The sequence below is a fragment of the Puntigrus tetrazona genome, chromosome 20, assembly GCF_018831695.1.
Source record: "Puntigrus tetrazona isolate hp1 chromosome 20, ASM1883169v1, whole genome shotgun sequence".
Classification (NCBI taxonomy): Eukaryota; Metazoa; Chordata; class Actinopteri; order Cypriniformes; family Cyprinidae; genus Puntigrus; species Puntigrus tetrazona.
This window is the reverse complement of record NC_056718.1, coordinates 4934932-4955781: the sequence shown is the minus strand read 5'-3', so window position 1 is coordinate 4955781 and position 20850 is coordinate 4934932. Positions and strand designations below refer to the sequence as shown.

The following is a 20850-nucleotide window of genomic DNA, read 5'->3' as shown; positions in this document are numbered from 1 at the left end:
GGACTGATTTCTCTGTGACATTGAAAAAGAAAAGGCCTTTTTTGATTGGTCAGTAGCTCACTGACAGGAAAAGGCTCCCAAACAGCGTAATGTCAAAGGAAATGACTCTTTTCTTTGTCAGTAAGAGAGAGAAATACCTGGAAGTCTGGTCTATTATCAATGTAGACAACTGGCATTTAAGTTCTGTATATTGGTGAAAACTGTCTTTGGTGTAATTTACTCAGAAAAGCACATTTTAGTTTTTTTTTTTTTTTTTACAACCAATGTCGCATTAAACACTTGTATATCCAGAATACTAGTCCTCATAAGCAGTGTTGCCAACAAGCAATTCTGTCACTAAATATAGCAAGTTTTCAGACTTCCCTAGCAACACGTTTAGCAATTTGTAAAACTTATTTGGCGACTTTTAGAAGTTTTTGATAAGTGACTCATTTCAGTTTAATTCATTCAAAAGGCAAACAAAAGAACATCACGTGCATTGAGTTAGCTACTATCTGCAATTGTTCCGTTTATTAATATTAATGATAAGTAATTGAATAATTGTTCACTTATGATACATTTTATTAGTAGCTTCTAGCTTGTGTTGATCAGTTAGCACACTGTAAGAAAAATGGAAAAGATACTAGTAATTTTCCAGGACATTATCCGTTATCTATTGTAACCATGTAGTATACGAACTACTAATACACTACTTAAATGCACAATTGTTGAAAATGTGTAGTATTACCAGCTATTCTAAAAACTAAAGTAATTCAGTGTATTTAAAAGTACAGTTATTTATATTTTAATATTACATCATGCATATTGTTTCAAAAACAAATCTAAAACTACATAAAACATACGTTTTGCTGAGATTTTATATTTTTGAGTAGTGTAGCTGGAAAAGAGTCAAGCACACCTTTATTTTTATTTATTTATTTAGATGTTTGGCCTAAATGTGCATCAAAAACCTCACATTAATTATGTATGTACTACTGAAAACAGATCTTTTTGAAATGTGATCACAAGGAGACACTGAGACCCGTGTTACTACCAGGTGTAAACAGCAAAATGTTTTGCTTGATCAATCGTGATCGGATTACCTGAGAGGGATGTACATACCAGCTGTAAACTGGGCTTTAGGCTAGTACACTGCAACAACCAGCGAAAACAAATCATTGTTGTTGCTGGTTGTCAATTGACATTGCTAATCCAAGCAATGAAGTCTAAGCAAATAATAAAAGAAAGATGCATTGGTAGCTTGTTGATTTTGCGTGCGGTGTGTTTAAGGTGTAGGATCGCTGTGTTTACTCGGGTTTAGCTGTAACCACAGCATCCTGGCCATTAGTGGGCAGCAACTGTTTGTTTCTGTGGTTAGCCGGTTGGAGTCAGGTGCTAAAACATAGCAGTGAGCAAATGTGAATACAGTCTTGCAGTGTTAAACTGCAAAACATTAAAACTCTACAAAAACTGTGGAATGAACTGGTCATCTTATTGAGACTACTTACATTGCCATTTTAAGTATAAATCATCTGAGCATCGGAAAACCGAATGCTGTGTGGTGGGAAGTCAGAGAAGAAGTGCTTGTAACTGAAATGAATGTGCTCGTGGATTGTAACTTAGTCATAAAAGTATATTCATAAGAAACTGTAGTACTTTAGGTGTCGTGTTTTACTAATCTTTGTCAAGCTTTAAAGTACGCTAATTGTTTGTTGACTAGCATACTAAAGCACATTTATTATTTTAAAATACATTCAAAGCTAATATATTTTTATAGATACTTTTAAGTATCAGAGGACATGTAATAACCCCACGAAGGCGTAAAAGTTAGTTTTACGTCGCAGTACTTGCGAATATATCAGATTTTTGGAGCTTTAAAATAATGTCCGCTATCCACCAGCATTACCAAGCTTGGAAGAGCCAGGATAAAGTTTAAAAAAACTCTGTGCTCGTCTGAAAGAAGAAAGTCATATATACCTAAAATGGCTTCGGAGTGATTAAAATATGGGGTAATTTTCATTTTTGGGTTTCATTTTTATTCCTTTAAGAAGCAGAAGAACTGCGGAAGCAGCTGGAAGAACACACCCTTCCCAGTGCATACTTAATACAGAGCTCTGCCTTTCTGCTACAGGCAGGCTATAAGAGTCTCTGTCTCAGGAAGTGGGAGGAAACAGGTCGAGCCTGGCTTCCTGTGTCCTAGTGCTGCTCCCTCCAGACTTGTCTTATCCAAGAATCCCTGCATTTTCCCATGAGAAATAGCCCAGCGCACACAGACGCGGTCCCCTACCCATATCTACCCTTTTGGCATGGTTTTCCTGTGAACTCTCTCAGAGTCGCCTGCAGTGCTTTCCTTCCTCTATGGATTGTGACGCACACATCTGCTTTCCTGTCAGGAAAAGGCATGCAACACTCCTTCTAGCATATATTGCTTTTTTTTCTTTCATTTCCATCGTTTCACATGTATATGCGTTTTTTAAAATAATGAATCGTTTAAAGAAATTGCGTGACTTTTAGTCCTACTCTGTTAGATATGCTGAAGTTGACAGGAATAACTTTTTATTCTTTCAAACAGTCTCTTCCTTTATCTTTCAGGAAATAAGAACAAAAATAGCAATGACACTCTCGCACTTATGAGAATCGCATGATTTCTAGAATTAGAAAGTCCCTATCGCTAATACCATCTGCAGCGACTAGCGATAGAAAGTAGCGCTAACAGTTCAGGGCTGCGACGTGAACAAAAGGATTTTGGTGCAATGAGTGCTTTGATATGTCCACTTAAACATTTAAGTAGAAATAATTTGCTATATTTGCTAAGCGCTAGCTTTCAAAAAGCCTAATTATAAGTATTAAACTCATAGCTACAGACTTGAAAAGTACCTCAAATTGCATGGCTCTTTGACATTAGCAACCACCGATAAATGTAAAGGAGGCATGGCCATGCGCCGTTCACATATTGTTGCCTTAACATTCGAGTTACTTAGTGAACCTTTAACTTCAAAGCTAAACAAATTCTTAACTAGCCTGACATCAGCAAAATCTCTCACGGAAACTGTCATCTTCACTTTTTGCGCAGTATTCTTACAAATTACTTTTGACTGGGCTGCTGTCGAGCGCCAACAAAAACAGTTTACTGGAAATTGGCAGTAGTTTGATGCAGTTACAGTATATTCAGTTATTATTGATGGTGGTGCTGTTTTGGGTAATCGCTACGTCTGATAACACACAGACCTTGGCCCATCACATCTCTTTGTCAGTTATTGTTGAAGTTATTGACGTAACAGCAGCCAAAGCAAATGGAAGAGCTATTTCCTCTGTTGCCTAGTGTTGTATTATGCTATGATTTCCCCTGTGAAAAAGCTTTTGCATACTTTTTAAGAAGAGTACTTTTTACAGAAATAAATAATAATATATAAGTGAATCCAATGTTTTTGGACACTTAAATGGATGTTATTTACATTTAAATGAAAATGTATTATAGTTTACGTTTAAATGAAATTAGTTGAACTTAAGAGTACGTTTTTGGTCATTTAAGTCAAAGTCTATAGAATACTCAAGATGTGTCACTCAATAGTTTTGAATGGGGAAAAATGCAACGCTTAAAATGGCAGTTCAATCACAAGAAGTCTAAAAATGAAAGAAACAAAAATGATTGCACAGTTGTTGTCAGATTTCATTAGTGATTTTTAAATATGAAACTGAATCGTAAGCTTAGTGAACAGTTTGAGAGAATTTGATGTTTACCAATACAAAGATATAGAAGCTGCACTTGGATGCACCCGAGAGGCCGCTGAGTGACATGATTTGTCTTGAAGAGATTGTAGAGAAGTACAACTTTACATATAACTGCATAATTCATAGTGTACTGCTGGATGTGCTGGCAAAGATATACTTGCAGTTTCTATACTCTCTAAACGTGCCATTATACTATTTATCTGCATGGCTATATATGGTAAAATTTTATTTTAAGGTGTCTTTTTAAGACAATATAATATTAAGGAATTATGCATAATTGCATGCAAGTAATATACAGTCAGTATAATACTACATATTGCTATAATATTACTTTGGTACACTGTAACATTGTGACATCTTAAATTTAAGGGTAACCCTGTATACTTTTAAGTACATTACAATTGCACATTGAGTACAAAAGCACAGTTTTTCACCCTGCTATGAGCTGTAAAATACCCCTATGTTTCAGAGAAATTATCTTTGAAGCAAAGAAAATGTGTGTGGGTCTATGTGCGTGTGTGTTCTATGTGTACAGGAGCAATGCCACACTTCCTGTCTGTTACTTTGATCCAACCTATTACTTTTATCAAGCAATCGCACCCTAACACCTGAAACCAACAATGGTTTCTCTCTCTCCCGTCTCCTGTGTGCTGTGTGTTGTCTTTGGTGTGGTAGTTTGTCTTAAACGTGGTGTGCTGGTAGTTATGGCATGCTGGGTCAAACAAGAGGCCCAGTCATGATGGTCTTCCAGGCGGCCAGCTGCCTCCACCACCCAAAACCACCCCTCCCAAAACCGCTCGAGTTGTTCTTTATAAAAATACATACTTTTATAATGCCCTCATTCTTCGAGCCATGAAGACATAATCACTGTTTGCTGGGAGTAATGTGTTTGTAAATGTGCACGTGTTTTTTTATCAGGCTGCAGTTATATCAACTATGATCTCTCATTGGTTTGGAGCAGCAAGACTGCATTCACTGTGTGTCTTAGGCTGTTAAAGTACGCTTATGAGAATGTGCACCTGGTAGCCTTTAAACTGAAAACAATAAATCAATAAAACTGTCCTGCTTTAACTGGTAACTCTACTTTTATAGTTTCTAAATTAAATGTGAATGGAACTTGCCTGTGTAAAATTCTAGGGGTTTGCTGCCAAAGTCAAAGACCCCACCTTGTGTCTATAATATTCTTTGACTTGCGATTATATGTTGGATCTAAAACACAACTGCTGTCATTTTTTTTTCTGTCATCTTTGCAGTTCAAAAATTGCACAAAAATTACATTGTGTCAAACGCTTTCAAATGACTCTCTTTTCACCATCCACACTACAATACGGAAATGGCACTTTAAAATGTTATCCACTTTGGAGAGAGTTTTTATAAAGTTTTGTTTTTGACAAGAAATAAGCACAATGTACTTATTGTGGTCATATTGTACTGCAAAACACTTTTCTGCTACTAAGGTGGGATACAGATAAAGATAGGGTCAGGTTTAGTGGTATGAGTAGGTTTAAGGGTGGATGGGTCAAGAGTATCATTAAAAATGTAATTACAGATGTAATTAGATACAGGTATTTAAAAAATATATGTGTACAATGTAAAAACATGTACACAATAAGTGCATTGTACCAAATGATTCATTTTAATGTAAGGCCAAATAATATGTAATGATGCATTTTCAAACAAAAACATATTAATGTGGACAAGGCCTTAATGTCTGTAGAATACTTTCTTACAATAATCAAAAAGCAGCCTACATGACTGGTGGAAAATATTCTGAATTAATGGTACACATATGCCACAATTTAGGTTCCTGAAAGGTCTGTGAAGCTCAGTGTCAAGAGCAGATGGAAAATACCTATACATAACAAAACACACACATGCATCCTTCAACAAGTGCCTTTGACTTATCACACCGCAGATCTTGGCTCAGACTATTGAATTCTAGAAAAGTTTGGCACTGCACAGACTTGTGCTTCTTTTGGGATGAGTGAATTGCGCGGGTCGAGGGTGACTGATCTCACTCCTTGGGGCAGCAGATGGCCAGTGAGACACACAAAGAAGCTCACAATGTGAGCGACTGCCAATTCAGATCATCTTTTCTGAATGGGACAGGACACACATCCCACAATGCCCTGGTTCAACCCTCTACGGCCCGCCGTCTGGAACCGACAAAGCTCATTGGCTGCTCCTGTGTTCCGTCTCTTACAAAGCCGCAGTGTTGGAAGCATAGCATCACACCGCCTGCTGGTACTTTTCATAATGAAGCAGCCATCCGCCATCCTTCATTGAAGCTTGGCCGTGTGAAAGAAGATGGTGTTGGCGGCATTCACTGCTCACTCCAGGGTTAGAGGTCATGGTTAGGGTGGTGTGTTTTTAGCCCTCCCCCAACCCCCGCTTATCCATATTCTCTTGAGCTGCTCTGGCAGGATGATTATTCTACCTCTGAACCCCAAAGTCCCTTCTCACCCCTAAATCTCAGTAAAATTCACAGGATATGAGAATTCCCAAGCAGCCAGGAGCATGTCATCCCACTGCTAATAAAATTCTCATTATAGATCTTTTCCTAATCCTCTTCTGGCTTTAAGACAAAACAATGCTACCCCAGACATATTCAGACAATTTTGTGTATCGTCCAAACACTTTGCTTGGAGAGATTAAGTTACTTAACCATTATGGTTCAGACAAAAAATAAAGAAAATTGTGAGGAATTTCCTAGCCTGAAAATAAACAGTGAGGTTGCATGAAGCCTGTCCTTGTAAGAGCTTGCAGCGCTACGTCATGGAATGTGGCAGCAGGACAGAAGCGTGAGGTCTGTTTAGATTTGGGGTTGGGGGTTGGAGTGGGGCTTCCCACTGCAGACTGCACACACAAGAACCGACTGTGTGTTACTGACACATGCCCCTCCCTTCCTGTGTTTCTCCACAGATGAGCGATGGAGAGAGAGAGAGAGGAACAGCTGTGGTAGCGAGACAGTGAAGGGAGGAGGATCTCAGTAAGAGTCAGATGCTGCACCAGGCAGGAGCAGACAGAACCGTAGACAACGTTGGAAAAAGAGGATGATCATTGTGAAGGAATGCGAAATATGAAGGAATATATTTTTGTGCTCTTACAACTGGCTTAATAACAGGTAAAATACACTCTATTACTATGTAATACTAAAATGTGTGTAGACGCATAGATGAGTGGTTAAGTGGATAGTTGAATGGATGGATAGAAAGTTAGATGGATATCTACATAGATGCATGGATTGACCTTGTTGTTCATATTTTCCTCACAGATCAGAATGGGAAATACAGATAGTCAGTACATCATCCCTGGTAAGGGAAAGTCTAGCTCCCTAAAGCTGCACACTTCTAAAGATGAGGCACTCTCTCCACACTCTTGGTGGAGGAGCTCCCAGAGCACCTCTGGATACAAGGCCAAAAATGGTTTTTCACCACACAAGAACAGCCAACCTTACATTTCCCGCCATTATGACTGCATTAAGGGGGAATCCAGTGACAAAGTACATTCAGAGAGCCACAGAGACTATGACAACATTTTATTCCAGGGAAATGGATTCTTTGTAGGCTACAGACAACAGACCGGAGGCCTCCAGGCCCCAGTGAGGAGCACCGGTTCTGAACTTAAAGATAATAAGAGCAGTCCCAAAGTTCTTTTTCGCGAGGATGGAAGTCTGAGGGTTGAGTTTACCAATGCACGGAGGGAGCCGGATGTTGAGCTGTCACTGGGCAGCTGTCTCAGTGGACCTGTTGATGCTATCCAAAGGGCCAGTAATGGGAGCTCTCTTAGCTCTGAGGGTTCATGGTATGACTCACCATGGGGGAATGGGACAGAAGATCTGTGTGATAACGTCTTCACCACCGGCCAACCTTCGGATAACAGTAGTGGATATACCACACTCTCATCTACACGTACTGTGGACTTTGGATGTTTTAATGGTTACAATACAGAGCAATCAGAGAACCGTATGGGTAACCTGACCTGCCAACCCACAGTTCACTGCAGTCAGTATGTAACCAATGATTGCAATAGTAATGGGTACAGTGCTAACCGCTCTGAGGAGGACAGTGGCATTGGAGACTCTGTGCTAATTCATTTAGAACATAATGGACTATCTGACCTTTACACAAACCCCAACATGACTGTGCCATTCCCTACCGTGGGCATCCTTGCAGCGGATCAACTCGAGGATGCTCCTCACCTTCAAGCCTCAATGACCTCTTCCCTGGATGTGAACTCCCAGAATGAGAGTCAGAAAACCCAGAATTACATCTCACAAACCCTGCCATGCAGAAAAGCAGTTCCTGATGGGAATACAAGGAAGGACTCGCTTAAGAGTCGCATCCGCCGCCTCAGCGATTGGACGGGAAGTCTGAGCAGGAAAAAGCGTAGGCTGCAGGTGAAATCTTTATTTTTTTTTTGGTGTATTGGGCATTGATGTGAATCTGTCAGTATAGCAGGCCTTCCTGTTTGACTCCAAAATTATCATGCAGGTGCTATCAGTATTAAAATTCCATTTCCTGTTCAGTGTTCTGGGTGTTAAACCTAGAATTTTAGTTGAATTTTACATTTTTCCGTGTAGAAAAAAAATAAACAGCATATGCTGCTTAAGTATGTTTCGAAGCATGTTATAAACATGGTTATAAGCTCACCCTGAGTAGGAGGTAGCTGCTCAGGACCAGCACATGACCATCTTAAACCAACTCATAACCAGCTTTTAACCAGTTTAAACAAGCTTAAACCAGCTGTCATGCTTGTAACATACCCAACCAGCATATGTTATTTTTTTCTACAGGGTTCTACAGGGATAAGAATTCTTAAATTATATTCTTTTCTAAAACAGATTACAGATGTTTTATACTTGTTGGCTTTACCATAATTTGCAGAGTTGTTAGAAGGAGTAAAGACCGATCAAAGCGTGTGAAAAGCTTCACAACATTGTGCCAACCTTGTAAAACACATGCATGCTAACATTTGCCATATACCTCTCACTTCATGTCCACCTAACCCCAGGAACCTAGTACTCTGGACTTTACAGAGGTTGTCAGCTGTGGAGCTGGGGTCACACTAGAGGAATCCAGACCGTTTTGGAATCCAGTGTCCTCCCAGACACTGTTAGACTGCTCTAGTTCCTCAACAGGCCCATTTAGGCAGCAAAACCCGAGTGCGGCTTTGAGGCAGAACATCTATGAGAACTTTATGCAGGGCCTAGAGACTGGAAGCAGCAGTGGAACTGCTGAAGGACTCCAGGTCTGGGAATGTGAAGGAGAAAGCAGCAGTGGCTCAATGGGCTCCTTGGAGCAAATGGATTTCCTGTTTGAGAAGGATCAAGGTGTTGTGCGGAGGGCTGGTTGGTTGGCTTTTAAGCCCCTCATTACCCTCCACAAAGACCGCAAACTGGAACTGGTAGCAAGACGCAAATGGAGGCAGTATTGGGTCACGCTCAAAGGTAAGTTGATAAAACATCCACCCCCAAATCCAATTTTCAAAATTTAGCTGTAATAGGTAATGTTTCTCCTTCATTACTAGAATACCTGCCTCTGTTATTCCTGTCTCCTGTAGGCTGTACACTTTTGTTGAGTGAATCAAATGGAAAGACCTCAGCTGAGCAAGAATGCACACCTCGTTACGCATTGCTTGCTGAAGACAGTATTGTTCAGGCAGTTCCTGAGCATCCCAAGAAAGAGCACGTCTTCTGCCTCAGCAATGCCTATGGAGATGTCTATCTCTTTCAGGCATGTGGCCTTTATCATAATATATAATATGCAATACATTATTTCAGCACTCTTAGTACAAGTTGTCTCTTTTTCTAACCTAACTTGCAGGCTGCAAACCAAACAGACCTTGAGAACTGGGTGACGGCCATCCATTCTGCCAGCGCTTCCCATTTAGCTAAGCGTCAGGGGAAGGAGGACACTCTGCGTTTGCTTAAGAGCCAAAGCAGAGCTCTCCTGCAAAAGATCGACATGGATGGCAAAATGAAGAAGATGGCAGAGTTGCAGCTGTCCGTCATCAGCGACCAGAAGAACAGGAAGGCTATTGAGAGCCAGGTGAGGAACAAAACGGATGTGTGTGTGTATGTTTATGCATATGTGTGCGGTTTGTTTTGAAAGATTAAAGGCCAGGTAGTTCAGATGAGTGGTTTGCTAAATTGGGCAATTATACTATTTATGTTGGTGTTTGAACAGAAACCACACCACATTCAGAGCATCCAATTATATAGTACAGACATGACCCCCCATATCCTTCAGATTCACCTTATCTACATTTATCAACATTTTTAGTTTTTTTAAAGAAAATTCAATGAATGTGGGTGCTTCCTCGTGCCAGTGTCACTGCCAATGTTTTGGGTTGTTGTAACTATATTATCTATTTCTAATAATGTATTTTTAGCTTTTCTTCAACTCTAACCTACAGATCCTGCAATGGGAACAGAACCTGGAGAAGTTTAACCTAGAGCTGTTCCGCATGCGCTGTTACCTGGCTAGCCTGCAGGGCACAGAGCTGCCCAATCCAAAAAGCCTGCTGGCCACTGCTGGACGCCCATCTAAAATGGCGCTAGGTCGTCTGGGAATTTTTTCTGTCTCATCCTTTCATGCACTGGTGAGAATCTGTCACATGCTTTGAGGGAATTTTGTAAGATACAACAAAAGGACCTCATTAAAACAATCTGCCTTTTAGACGCAGCAAAAATTCAATTAAGATGATGCAGCATTAAGATGAAAAATAATTGAAATGAGCTTGTGTTTGTGCAGATATGCACTCGCGATGAAGCTACCCTGAAGAGACGATCTCGCTCTCATCCTCGAGGTATGCGGAACAAACGAGGACTACTCTTTTCTTCACAGAAAGGATTAGACAGTCTGACCAAACGCAACCGGGAGAAGAGACAGTCCCTGTCCCAGGTAAGAGTTAGACTGATGTGATGTGCTCTTATGCCTCAACTACAAAGACATAAACTACTTTGTAAACTGTAAAGATCTAATCTAAAAGGCAGTATCACAAGTGCTGTAATGTGATTCCTTATATATATACTTATATATATATAACTTATATATTACAGAATCTTAAAATGTTATGGAAAATCATGGAAATTTCTATGTCCAATATAAATCTCTGCCAGAGCAACTTAAATAAAATTCTAAATTAATTATTATTTATTTATCCATTAATCAGTAACATTTGACAATTCTTTGGCTAGATAGTTATATATTCATTGACAATATAAACTTTAAAATAAAAATAAAATAAAAGGAGCAGTTTGTACATGCTAAAATCTGTGTTTGTGGATTAAGAGTCTTATTCCGAGGTTCACTGGCCAGTGTTTATGACTGCAGTCACTGACTGAATAGTCATTTAAGACACAGGCCTGTTTTACTCATTTAGTCTCACGGTAGTGTGTTAATGCTGTCCACAGGTGTCAGGGTGGGAAACACCATCACACTCACCGGATAAAACAAACAACCACTGACTCACTCATCAAAGCTTTCTCTGGAGGTCAAATGGCAGGAAAACACACAGCAGTCCTGTTCCTTTCTCTCGTCAAAGCGTTCAGGGGCTGTTTTTGGAATACTGTTTCTGGATCAGTTCTCGTAATTAAGCTCAGATCAGCATTCCTTCTCTGAGGGGCTTTTGTGTTAACACAAGAGCTTGAGCTCTAAATCCACATGTATGATTATGTAGACGACCTCACGTGAGTTTGGAGCCAATCGCTCAGCGGTTCCAGCCTCATAATCATCCGTCCTTAAATGGACCAAATCTGGTCACAACAGCCCCTAATAGTGCATGATTCCAAAGACGGGAATTACCACGAGCTGCATGCGGTTAATTGCTGCAAGCTGGAAGCAGTCTCAGAGGAGCGACAGCTTCTACTGCACAGATGTAAAGTCTGATGCTGTGTGATTCAGTAGGCCTACGGGGGCAGTGTGATTGTTTCCAGAGAGCTTAGATACCTTAGTCAGAGTCAAGTCGGAGTTGCCATCACAGTTTTGGTGTTGCTACTGTTCTGTTGATGTCTACTCCTGTACTTCTTTAAAACCTCAGCTCTTTTCCTAAATAGTAGTCAGTGTTGGGGAGAAATTAGTTACATGTAACGAAATGGTGTAATTTAATTACTAAATAAATGGGATTTTATCAATGTGTAATCAATTTAGAGTTACTTAGGACAATTTTAATGATTACAAAATGTGTTACATCTATATTTTGACATACAAATTTCAATGGCTGCTCTAAAATACGAGACAGCAATGTTTCAGGAGTTTAAGGAACAGAGTATGGCACATTTATATAATAACTGTTTAATTTCCTAATTATGTATATTTTAAGATGAACTGTTAGATGCCTGTATTTTCTGTCATAGCGATGCAAAAATTTAATTTCAAAAACAATATCTTAGCTATTAAACTATTTTGTGTTATGGTGTTAAATCTGTACATAACCTTCTCGAGGTAAAAAAGTGTTCGGTTTTGTGGAGGCCGGGCTTTAAAAATTATTATTATAATTTAAATTCAAATGACGAAGGATTCTAAAAGTCTGACGGTAATCAGCGTTGAGTATATTTTTTGAAAATGATTATCAGAAATGAAAAAAAGTGATTAAATGTAATCAGTTAGATTGCTTTAATTGAAACCAGCCAAAAACTAGCTACTTTTCTTTCAACAGGATTTGTTGTGTTGTTAGCTTAGCAACATGATAGCATCATATTCTATTGTAACTGCATTATTGCTCATAAATATTGTTTCAGATCCGTTAGTTGTGAGGTTTAATTTATTGTAAGATAGGATGCTGCTTTAACTAGCTGCCTGTCTACAGTAGAGTGTTTATGTCAGCTATTTTGGGTTTTGCCTTTTCGGTTAATTGTAGAGGACACGCCATACCCTTGTCTGTTTGTACAGACTACATCCATATAAATATGTGTTCATGTGTTAGCAGGAGGACGTTGAGCGCACGGGTGTCTTGTGTGAGGGGAGGCCGGGTCTGATTAGGGTTGATACATCTGTCTGCTTTTATAGACCTATAATTTTAGCATCTTCCAGACCTCTCATTATTTCCCAGCAAACCTCGGGGCTATTTCTGCTGTGATCTACAATCAGAATAGTATCAAAGCTGGCGCCTCAGAGCGATAGTTTCTAATTAAAGCGCATAGATAGAAACATGTTGCTTTTTTGAGCCTGGATGCTGCTCTGCATTTTTTAGGATGTGCGTTTAATGTTGTGTGTGTGTTTGTGATGCAGATATTTGAAGGATACTCCTCTGGATCATTTGGTCATTCATCCACGCAGAACAGCTCAGAGGTAATTACACATATCATCAGGTGGTGACATATCAAGTAATGCTTTCAAAATGATTAGTTGCGAATAATCTCTTTTTTTCCGTTCTTAAAATGTATTTAATCAGAAACAAATGGCAGTAATTAATTGCATGATTGCATACTTCTTAAATTAGCTGCTTTTTAAATAACTGCTCTTTAAAAGAATAGCTTGACCATCATAATTTATCAGTAGATTGTCCATAGCTAGCTACCGTTTTAAAAATAGCTTCCTAAAGTCTGTTAAGGCATCTTGTATTGTTTAAGTCCCCATATTGAGGATGCAGCTGAAGGACAATAGAATTGCACTGAAAGAGCCTCCCCCATTTTGGCCATTTCTCCACCCCCTGATCTGTTTGCGCTGCATAATGTTAACAGATCAGCAGGTTGTTGTGACAGCTGTGTGAGTTGAGTCAGTGAAAAGGGACGTGACTCCCCCTTCTCCCTCTCAAAGAACAAGGAGCGCGCTAAAGATCCACGTTGGTGTTGCTGGCACCTGGCTTTGACCCAGCATGCAGGCTCAGAACAAGAGCAGAGGAAAGACCGAGTGGCTTTCTCCTCACGTTTGGTTTGCTAAAAAGGCAGCTGAATTTAAATTTTTTGGTTTTAGAGCATGTTAGTCAACACATCAAAATCATTGCATGTGACAAAAGAACGTTTTAAATGTACCACAAAACGGTTTTATTACAAAGTGCGCATTTTAAAAGTGTTTCTCGTGAAAGTAATCTCTTAAGTACACTTAATTCATGAATATTATATTATTTTCAAGTACAGTTTCAAAAACGCGCTCATAAAACGCATGGTTCTGGTCCTCGATTCTGACTGAATGAGCCATGTTCGAAGCCAATGTAAAACACTCTTCAAACATACGCCTTTGTTTATGTGTGTTGCTTGGCAACCACAAGCGTTTCTAAGGAACTACGTTGTTTGGTGGAAGAACAGTGTTTTTATTAATATCATTACACGTTATTTGTTCCGTTTTATTTTATGAAACCTTACTACGCATATGGAATAGCTGTTTTAAAAAGTCAATTAAGCACATGCTTTATTTTAACAGGTGAAATCATAATAGTGCACATTAAAAGAAGATATACCGTAGTGAAATCATATTTGTTATTGGATAAATGCTATTTTGATGCTGTCAAATTGTTAGCATTCCCAAAACTGTATGTACAGTTAGTGTCTTAATTGCATTGCATGTAGATGTAGAAACTGAATAGAGTTAAAAATTAAAATTGACAGCAGTTTTTTTTTTTTTTTTTTTTTTAACATTCTTTTGCAACACACTGAAATTTAAATGCATCATTTCATATACTTGCTGGTATATCTATGCTAGCAGCTAAAATAAGCGTTTAGAAATACCATTTTATACCAGTGTTTAGCTTAAGTTATACAAAGCAATCAGTGTTATATAAAGGAAATGATCAATGTGATGTTTCATACCGAGTAGGATACCGAACTTGAATTAAGTCTAAACCAGTTTTTGGTCTTTTCTTCGTTTCTGTTCTTGCGTGTTGTTAGCAGAAGCTGGACGGCTTCACCAAATTGCATGTAACAGCGCCACCCGAAGGAAACCAGTGGGACTGCAGTCTGGAGAGCAGGGTGTTCGTGCTCATGCCAGACACTCAGGTCCTCAGTGTGCCAATCAAACAGGACTGTCTGGTTTCTGATGTTCTCTCCCTGACCTGCAAGGTACTTCAACAGTCACCTCTCACAGACCTACTGACCTTAACTGGCAACAACCAGAAATGTCAACAACTAAAGTTCACGCATTTGCATTTTCCTTCGTTTGTTGTCTCTTGTGGCTGGTTCAAACCTCAAGAAACGACAGAAAGAGTGCACGGATGCATCTGCTTTAAGATTATTCAGTAACTCGTTGCACACTGTATTGATGTCCATATGAATGTGATAGTGGATATCGCTGTTTTTGTAGATAAAGCAGCTCGACCCAGCTCTGCACTGCCTGCACATGAGGAGACATCTGGGACAAGATGTGGAGAGAAGCACTCCAGCGCCCACAGACCTTGTAAAGACCCTGGTGAGACGGAGAAACAAACACCTGTTTGTTCTTAACTAGTGTTCTCTGTTAACCTACTAGCATTGCTCATTTTGAACTAGTTGGATTGTAATTTAAGCATGTCAAAAACACACTAAGCTGTTTTTTTCTGTCATAAAAAACTTATTTCACAAAACCTTGCTTTATCATACAGCAATAATGATGCTCTTGCTCTTGTTTAACAGGTCTATGATGAACTGGAAGTTTGGCCTATCAATGTGTTGACCATAAACATGTCACGACCGGACACAACCGTAGATTTTGGTAAGTCAATATTTCTTCACTCTCCTCACTTGAACAAAATATTTAGGCTGCTCTATGTCATAATGTATATATATATATATATATATATACACACACACACACACACATATATATATATAAAACTTTCCAATTACTTTTTTAATATTTATCAATTCTAATAAAAAAAAGACCTTCAAGTGTACGAAAAGCTACCAAAATAATTTTTGTGTGCAAAGAAAAATTAAAACTAAGACTTGAGTTGTAAGTGCTAAAATGACTCATTCAGTTTTATTGTATAGAAAAGTGCAGCTTGGGCATCCCACTGAATATCTGCTTTTGGCTTCCACAGAAAAAATTAAAAATTGCCAAAATGTTGAATTACGGCAGTGATTGACCTCACAGCTTTCTGCAGGTTTTGCGGTCACAGGTCATGTAGATGGTGCCAGGAGAAGTCATGTGTTTGTGAGCGAGGTGAATCCTGAAGGCCTGGCGTTTATCCGAGGTACGTTTTCAGTATTTCTTATGCTTCGATCTGAAATGTTGTTATGATTGATTGAATGCGTTGTGATTCATTTATATAATGTGTGTTGTTTTTGTAGGTCTGAAAGCTGGTGATGAGATCTTGACTCTCAATGGCGTGAGTGTGGCCTCTCTAGACCTGGGCCTCATGCAGAGCTTATTCAGCCAGCATGAACTCCATCTTGTCCTCAGACGCGAGGACTACAGTACAGATGATCTGAGCCCCGTCTGGCCAGACTGTGACCCCAGTGAACCCGATCAACCCCAACCTCCTCGGGCCAACATCATTCACCCGGAGCAGTGGACCACAGGTAGAAAAACATAACGCACTGCTCAACTATAAACACCAACATTCAAAAGTTTGGGGTCAGCAACAGGATTTAATTTTTTGTAAATTGAAGATGAATGGCAAAAAATTGGATAAAAACTGCTGTAAAACAGTATTATTGTGAAATAGTATTACAATTCAAAATAGATGATTTTAACACGAAATATGTACCAGTGATGTACATATTTCACACATTCACAGTTTCACACATTCCTTTTGGAAATCATTCTAATAAGCTGATTTGGTTCTCAGGAAGCATTTCAAACCTCTGAACAGAATTATATTTTGCCTGTGTGTTGTCTTAAAATTGCATTTGCTCTGCTTTTTCTGCAATAACCCTACATGACCTGCAGAGGGCAACAAACTTTGTTATTGATTCTTCCTGGTGATCTTATATTTCTGCATACAATTGCCAGAGGCGTCATGTGTCTATTTTTTGAGGGTGGTCTTGGTATATGTGATGCTCTTATTATGACAAAAAACTAACAAACATAAAAATTAAAAATGGTATTTAGTAAAAAGCATTTAAAATGTGTGGACAGCAGTGAAGGAACTGCCTGCAGGGTTATGGAGGGCCATGGCTCTTTAGACATACTGCAAACAATGAAACAACTCCCGCTGTTTTATGACGAGAACCAAACGACGGACAGCTTGTTTCACAGCATGACGCTGTCAAAATGCCCAGACGTGAACTATTATACCACAGGGCCCTTTGCGGACCCCTAGAGGGGTTTGTAACATTATTTCAAACCGTAATCCTAGTACAGGCTTTCCCATTTGACGCAATGCCAAGCTTTGCAGAATCGGAGACGGGAGGCCTGCTGAAGTAGAGATCAGATCAATGGCGGTTAATAAAGGTCAAACGCTACGGCCAGAGCTAATGAGCCTCGAGTGCGTTTATATCACTCTCTATGTCTCACTTCGGCAATCAGCCCACTCTTTCAATAACATCTGTTCCACCTCTTTCTCTCCCTCAGCTCCGGCTCAGGAGCAGGAATTTCCCGAGGTCTCCGTGGCGCCTGCTTTGGAGGAGCTGGACGATAAGGCCGAGCGGGGCGGGAAGGTAAGCCGAGATTGAGGAGGTGTGAGAGATGGCCGGCGTGATCAGGATTACGCCTGTCTTCCAGTCTTACTGTACGCTTGGCAGCTGCAAACAATAATATTTGACTTGATTTGCTTTGGCAGGTTTAAAATGCAAAATGGCTGGCATGTAGGGCAAAGTTTACACAATTTTTTTTTTTTGGGGGAGGGTGCATTACATTTAACATAAGTGACAGTAAAACTTTCATATGGTTACAAAATTTGATTAAAAATAACAGAAAAGGCTTCATTATTCATCAAAGAATACTGAATCACGATATCTCAAAACCACAAATGTTTCCATCATTGAAATTAATAGGCTAAAGGTTTCTTAATAATCAATAAATCGGCATATTAGAATGATTTCTGAAGGATCATGTGACAATTCTGAAAATTCTTTTAGGAATAACTTACATTTCACAAAATATTAAAAGAATAATATTTAGTTATTTTAAGTGGTTGAATAGTTTTTTTAAATGACAGTTATTGCTGTAATTTGGATCAAATAAATCAGATTTTTTAAAAGAAACATACAGAACATCCCCATCCCCAAAATTCGAACTCGTTACAGCGGTCGTTACATTATTCATTACATAAAAAGCTTTTATCTGTTTTGTTTTGCTCTATTGTTATATTACTGTGCAGTGTTCTTTCGAGGCATACAGATATTTAAACACTATGGAGGCATGTCTTGCATTAAGTATTTTCTAGTTTGGTTGTTTGGTCAAAATGATATTGACGATTGAAGCAAACACCATTCTGGGGAATTTTAGGTGCAAATACATTTAAGTCAAGTATATTAGTTAAGTATCGAAAATGTTTTACATTTTAATGCTTACAAAGCGTATTCAGTCTCAAGATATTTATATAGATCACGCAGCTCTGGTAATGGAATGTGAGGTTTTTCTCTTTGGATGTTTGCCGTTTGTTCAGGTTTTCTCAGTGAACAGATTGTGTGATTGGCTTTCGCTGCTGCTTTATGAGAGGTTAGTAACAGTTCAGCATGTGTTCATTTAGACTTAATCCAGGTTTACAGACACCAGAGAGAGAGAGAGAGAGAGAGAGAGAGAGAGAGAGAGAGATTAGCAGTAGACAGGGTGTTTCAGTGTTTTCGGTGTCTGTAGTTCAAGCATAGAGGAGAGGTCAGAGGTCATGTGTCGGGTGGTGGGACACAATACAGGAGAAGATGAAGATGAGTTCTGTGTGCTCTTCCCGCTCTCTTCACTCCGTCAGAGCCTCAAAGAGATGTTGGTGGGACTGCTGGATGACGTGAGCTCTGTGTGCGTCTCACTGGTACTGACACCATTTCTCAGGCTTTGTGTTTTGTGGTTATATAGAGATTTTATACATATATGTTATTATAGCTTTTATTAATATTATACATTATGTAAAATAACTCTAAAGCACGAGTCAGTATAAGTAAGCCAACAATGCATTTGGACAGGTCTATCCGCTTTACTGACCAGTGTGCAGGTCTTGTTCAAATTTGATTTATGTAGTATTTTAAATATATTTCATCAGCTGTATTTTACTAGCAATATCATCAAATATAATCATAATGATTTAAATGGTATGCATTATATTAAGGTAAATATAAGACTTGTTTTATAGTAGTTATTTGTTTAGTAAACTGTTTTAGTTTGTAAACTTGTTTAGTTTGTACATTGAGAAAAACAAATATATACATTTTTATAAAATCGTATATTATTATTATGTTATGAATTATGTACTATTTTTTATATTATTTATACTTTCTGGCAGAAGTAGAGTTAATTGAAATTGACAAAACAAAAACATTTAACTTCATATTTAAAACTTTGTAAATGTTTTTATAATGTATAATCTGCGGTGCAATACATTTTGTGTATGAATAATTAAACAGTAAAGACATATATTTTGTACACAATAGTGTCATCCTTAACAATTATATTTTTAACAAGAAATAAAGTAATCCCACATCCACTTATCTCATTATTTATTTTTTTTCGGACCCTGAAACATTGTTCTTGAAACGAACTCCAAGAATGCCAAGTAGTGATTATAAGTTATAATAAAGTGTTAGTTCTATTGTTATATAACTACTGGATGTATGCGGCGTCTCTGGCCCGCTTTTCTCATGCTGTTGTGTTCTAGCGGTCTATAATTACTGTGGACAATGAAATGATCCTACTTGATTGTGCATTGTGTGTCAAAATACGAGTTTTGTTCAGAAAGGCATACTTATCTATGACCTTCAAACGCTCAGTTGAACTTCATTATGATTGTACACACTATGATTGTGTAGTAGGTATTTTTTCCATCCTCTATGTGTTGAGAGCAGCTCTCCAGAGCCGCCCAGAGGGATTTATCAGTTTGTCAGCACTTTATTACCCTCTGACAGCACAGATTACGATGACAAATGACTTAAATTTTCACCGGTGATGCTGCTTTTTTTATGCAGCCCGGTGAAAGAGCACCACATGCGCTCTGGAGATAAAGCCTATAGGAGAGCGTTTGCATTTTTGAGTCAAGCTTTGAATCAACATTTCTTGCCCTCGGGCCCCGCCGGAGCCTGTATCTAATGGTTTGGTAGTTTTGTATTGATTAAGAAGCAGGTCATTGATACAGCAATCAGTGAGTGGATGTTAGAGCAGGATTCATAAGGCGTTGAAATCTTTATGATTCCATATATATATATATATATATATATATATATATATATATATATATATATATATATATATATATATAAAATGAGGCTGTAGAGTTACATTCAAGCGATTTTAAGATATAAAGAAATGTTAATATTTAACAGTTAATTTTAAGTGACACAATTGGTGACTGTAAAGGTACTTAACATTAAGCAGAATTCTTTTTGATTTTTTAATATAATGAAACTATATATAGACTGTATATATAGCTGTAAAAATGCCATTAAAACACAGTAACAGGTATTCTATAAGGCTATTATATATTACAGGTTTATGAGAGGAATAGACTGAAAGTGTAATTGATAATCTCCCCTTTTGTCACAGCTCTCAAACCTGAATCTTACTAGTTTATTCAAACATGATTTGTTGCTTGTCGTTTTAATGTCATAAAATCGTACTATTTTTAGAATGAGATTTGTAAGGCGCGATTAAATGATTTTGAGTGAAAAATTACACATGCAAATATTAAAGAGAATAGCAATTTTAATTGTAAATATATAGTTTTAAGTTTAATAATTCAGTGAAACAATGAAATAAATTTTTAGGTTAAGGAATTTTTCAGTTCGAAGCAAAATATTACTGACTGTCACTAATAAATTAGTTTCTTGGCTGTTTTTTTTTTTCCACCTCTTCAGTAGCAGCCTTCTTCAAAACTGACTGAAATTATATTTTTTGTGAAAAACCTTAAGTCATGCAACTATGTCATAGTTTGTTTATATGTGTTAATGTTGCGTTCATTTGAAAAGATTATCTTGATAAACAGATGTTTAAGGATCATAAGCTTTTATTGGTCACTGAGCTTATTTTCTGCAGTAATCCTAAAGGCTTAGTCCAATCCTATTAGCTTTTTGTCGCAGGAACCTGTTGCGCTATTAAAAGTGTGTCATCCCTGCAGCCCTCCTGAAAAACAGAACGT

General features: G+C 38.3%; 1 protein-coding gene across 2 annotated transcripts in view; it reads left to right on the top strand.

The window, feature by feature from the left end:
- Positions 1 to 20850, top strand: part of LOC122324969 (rho guanine nucleotide exchange factor TIAM2) — a 37920-nt gene that overhangs the window by 11000 nt on the left and 6070 nt on the right. Inside the window, exons 2-15 of one of the 2 annotated variants that reach the window (XM_043219769.1) lie at positions 6634 to 6835; positions 6986 to 8110; positions 8725 to 9160; positions 9274 to 9446; positions 9537 to 9761; positions 10129 to 10314; positions 10467 to 10616; positions 12945 to 13004; positions 14540 to 14710; positions 14952 to 15056; positions 15260 to 15338; positions 15730 to 15819; positions 15917 to 16147; positions 17142 to 17227. In XM_043219769.1, the coding sequence (XP_043075704.1) occupies positions 6992 to 8110; positions 8725 to 9160; positions 9274 to 9446; positions 9537 to 9761; positions 10129 to 10314; positions 10467 to 10616; positions 12945 to 13004; positions 14540 to 14710; positions 14952 to 15056; positions 15260 to 15338; positions 15730 to 15819; positions 15917 to 16147; positions 17142 to 17227 (3111 nt within the window). In that variant the 5' untranslated portion in view covers positions 6634 to 6835; positions 6986 to 6991. The remainder of the gene's footprint in view (positions 1 to 6633; positions 6836 to 6985; positions 8111 to 8724; positions 9161 to 9273; positions 9447 to 9536; positions 9762 to 10128; positions 10315 to 10466; positions 10617 to 12944; positions 13005 to 14539; positions 14711 to 14951; positions 15057 to 15259; positions 15339 to 15729; positions 15820 to 15916; positions 16148 to 17141; positions 17228 to 20850) is intronic. The other variant, XM_043219770.1, reaches the window with a different exon arrangement.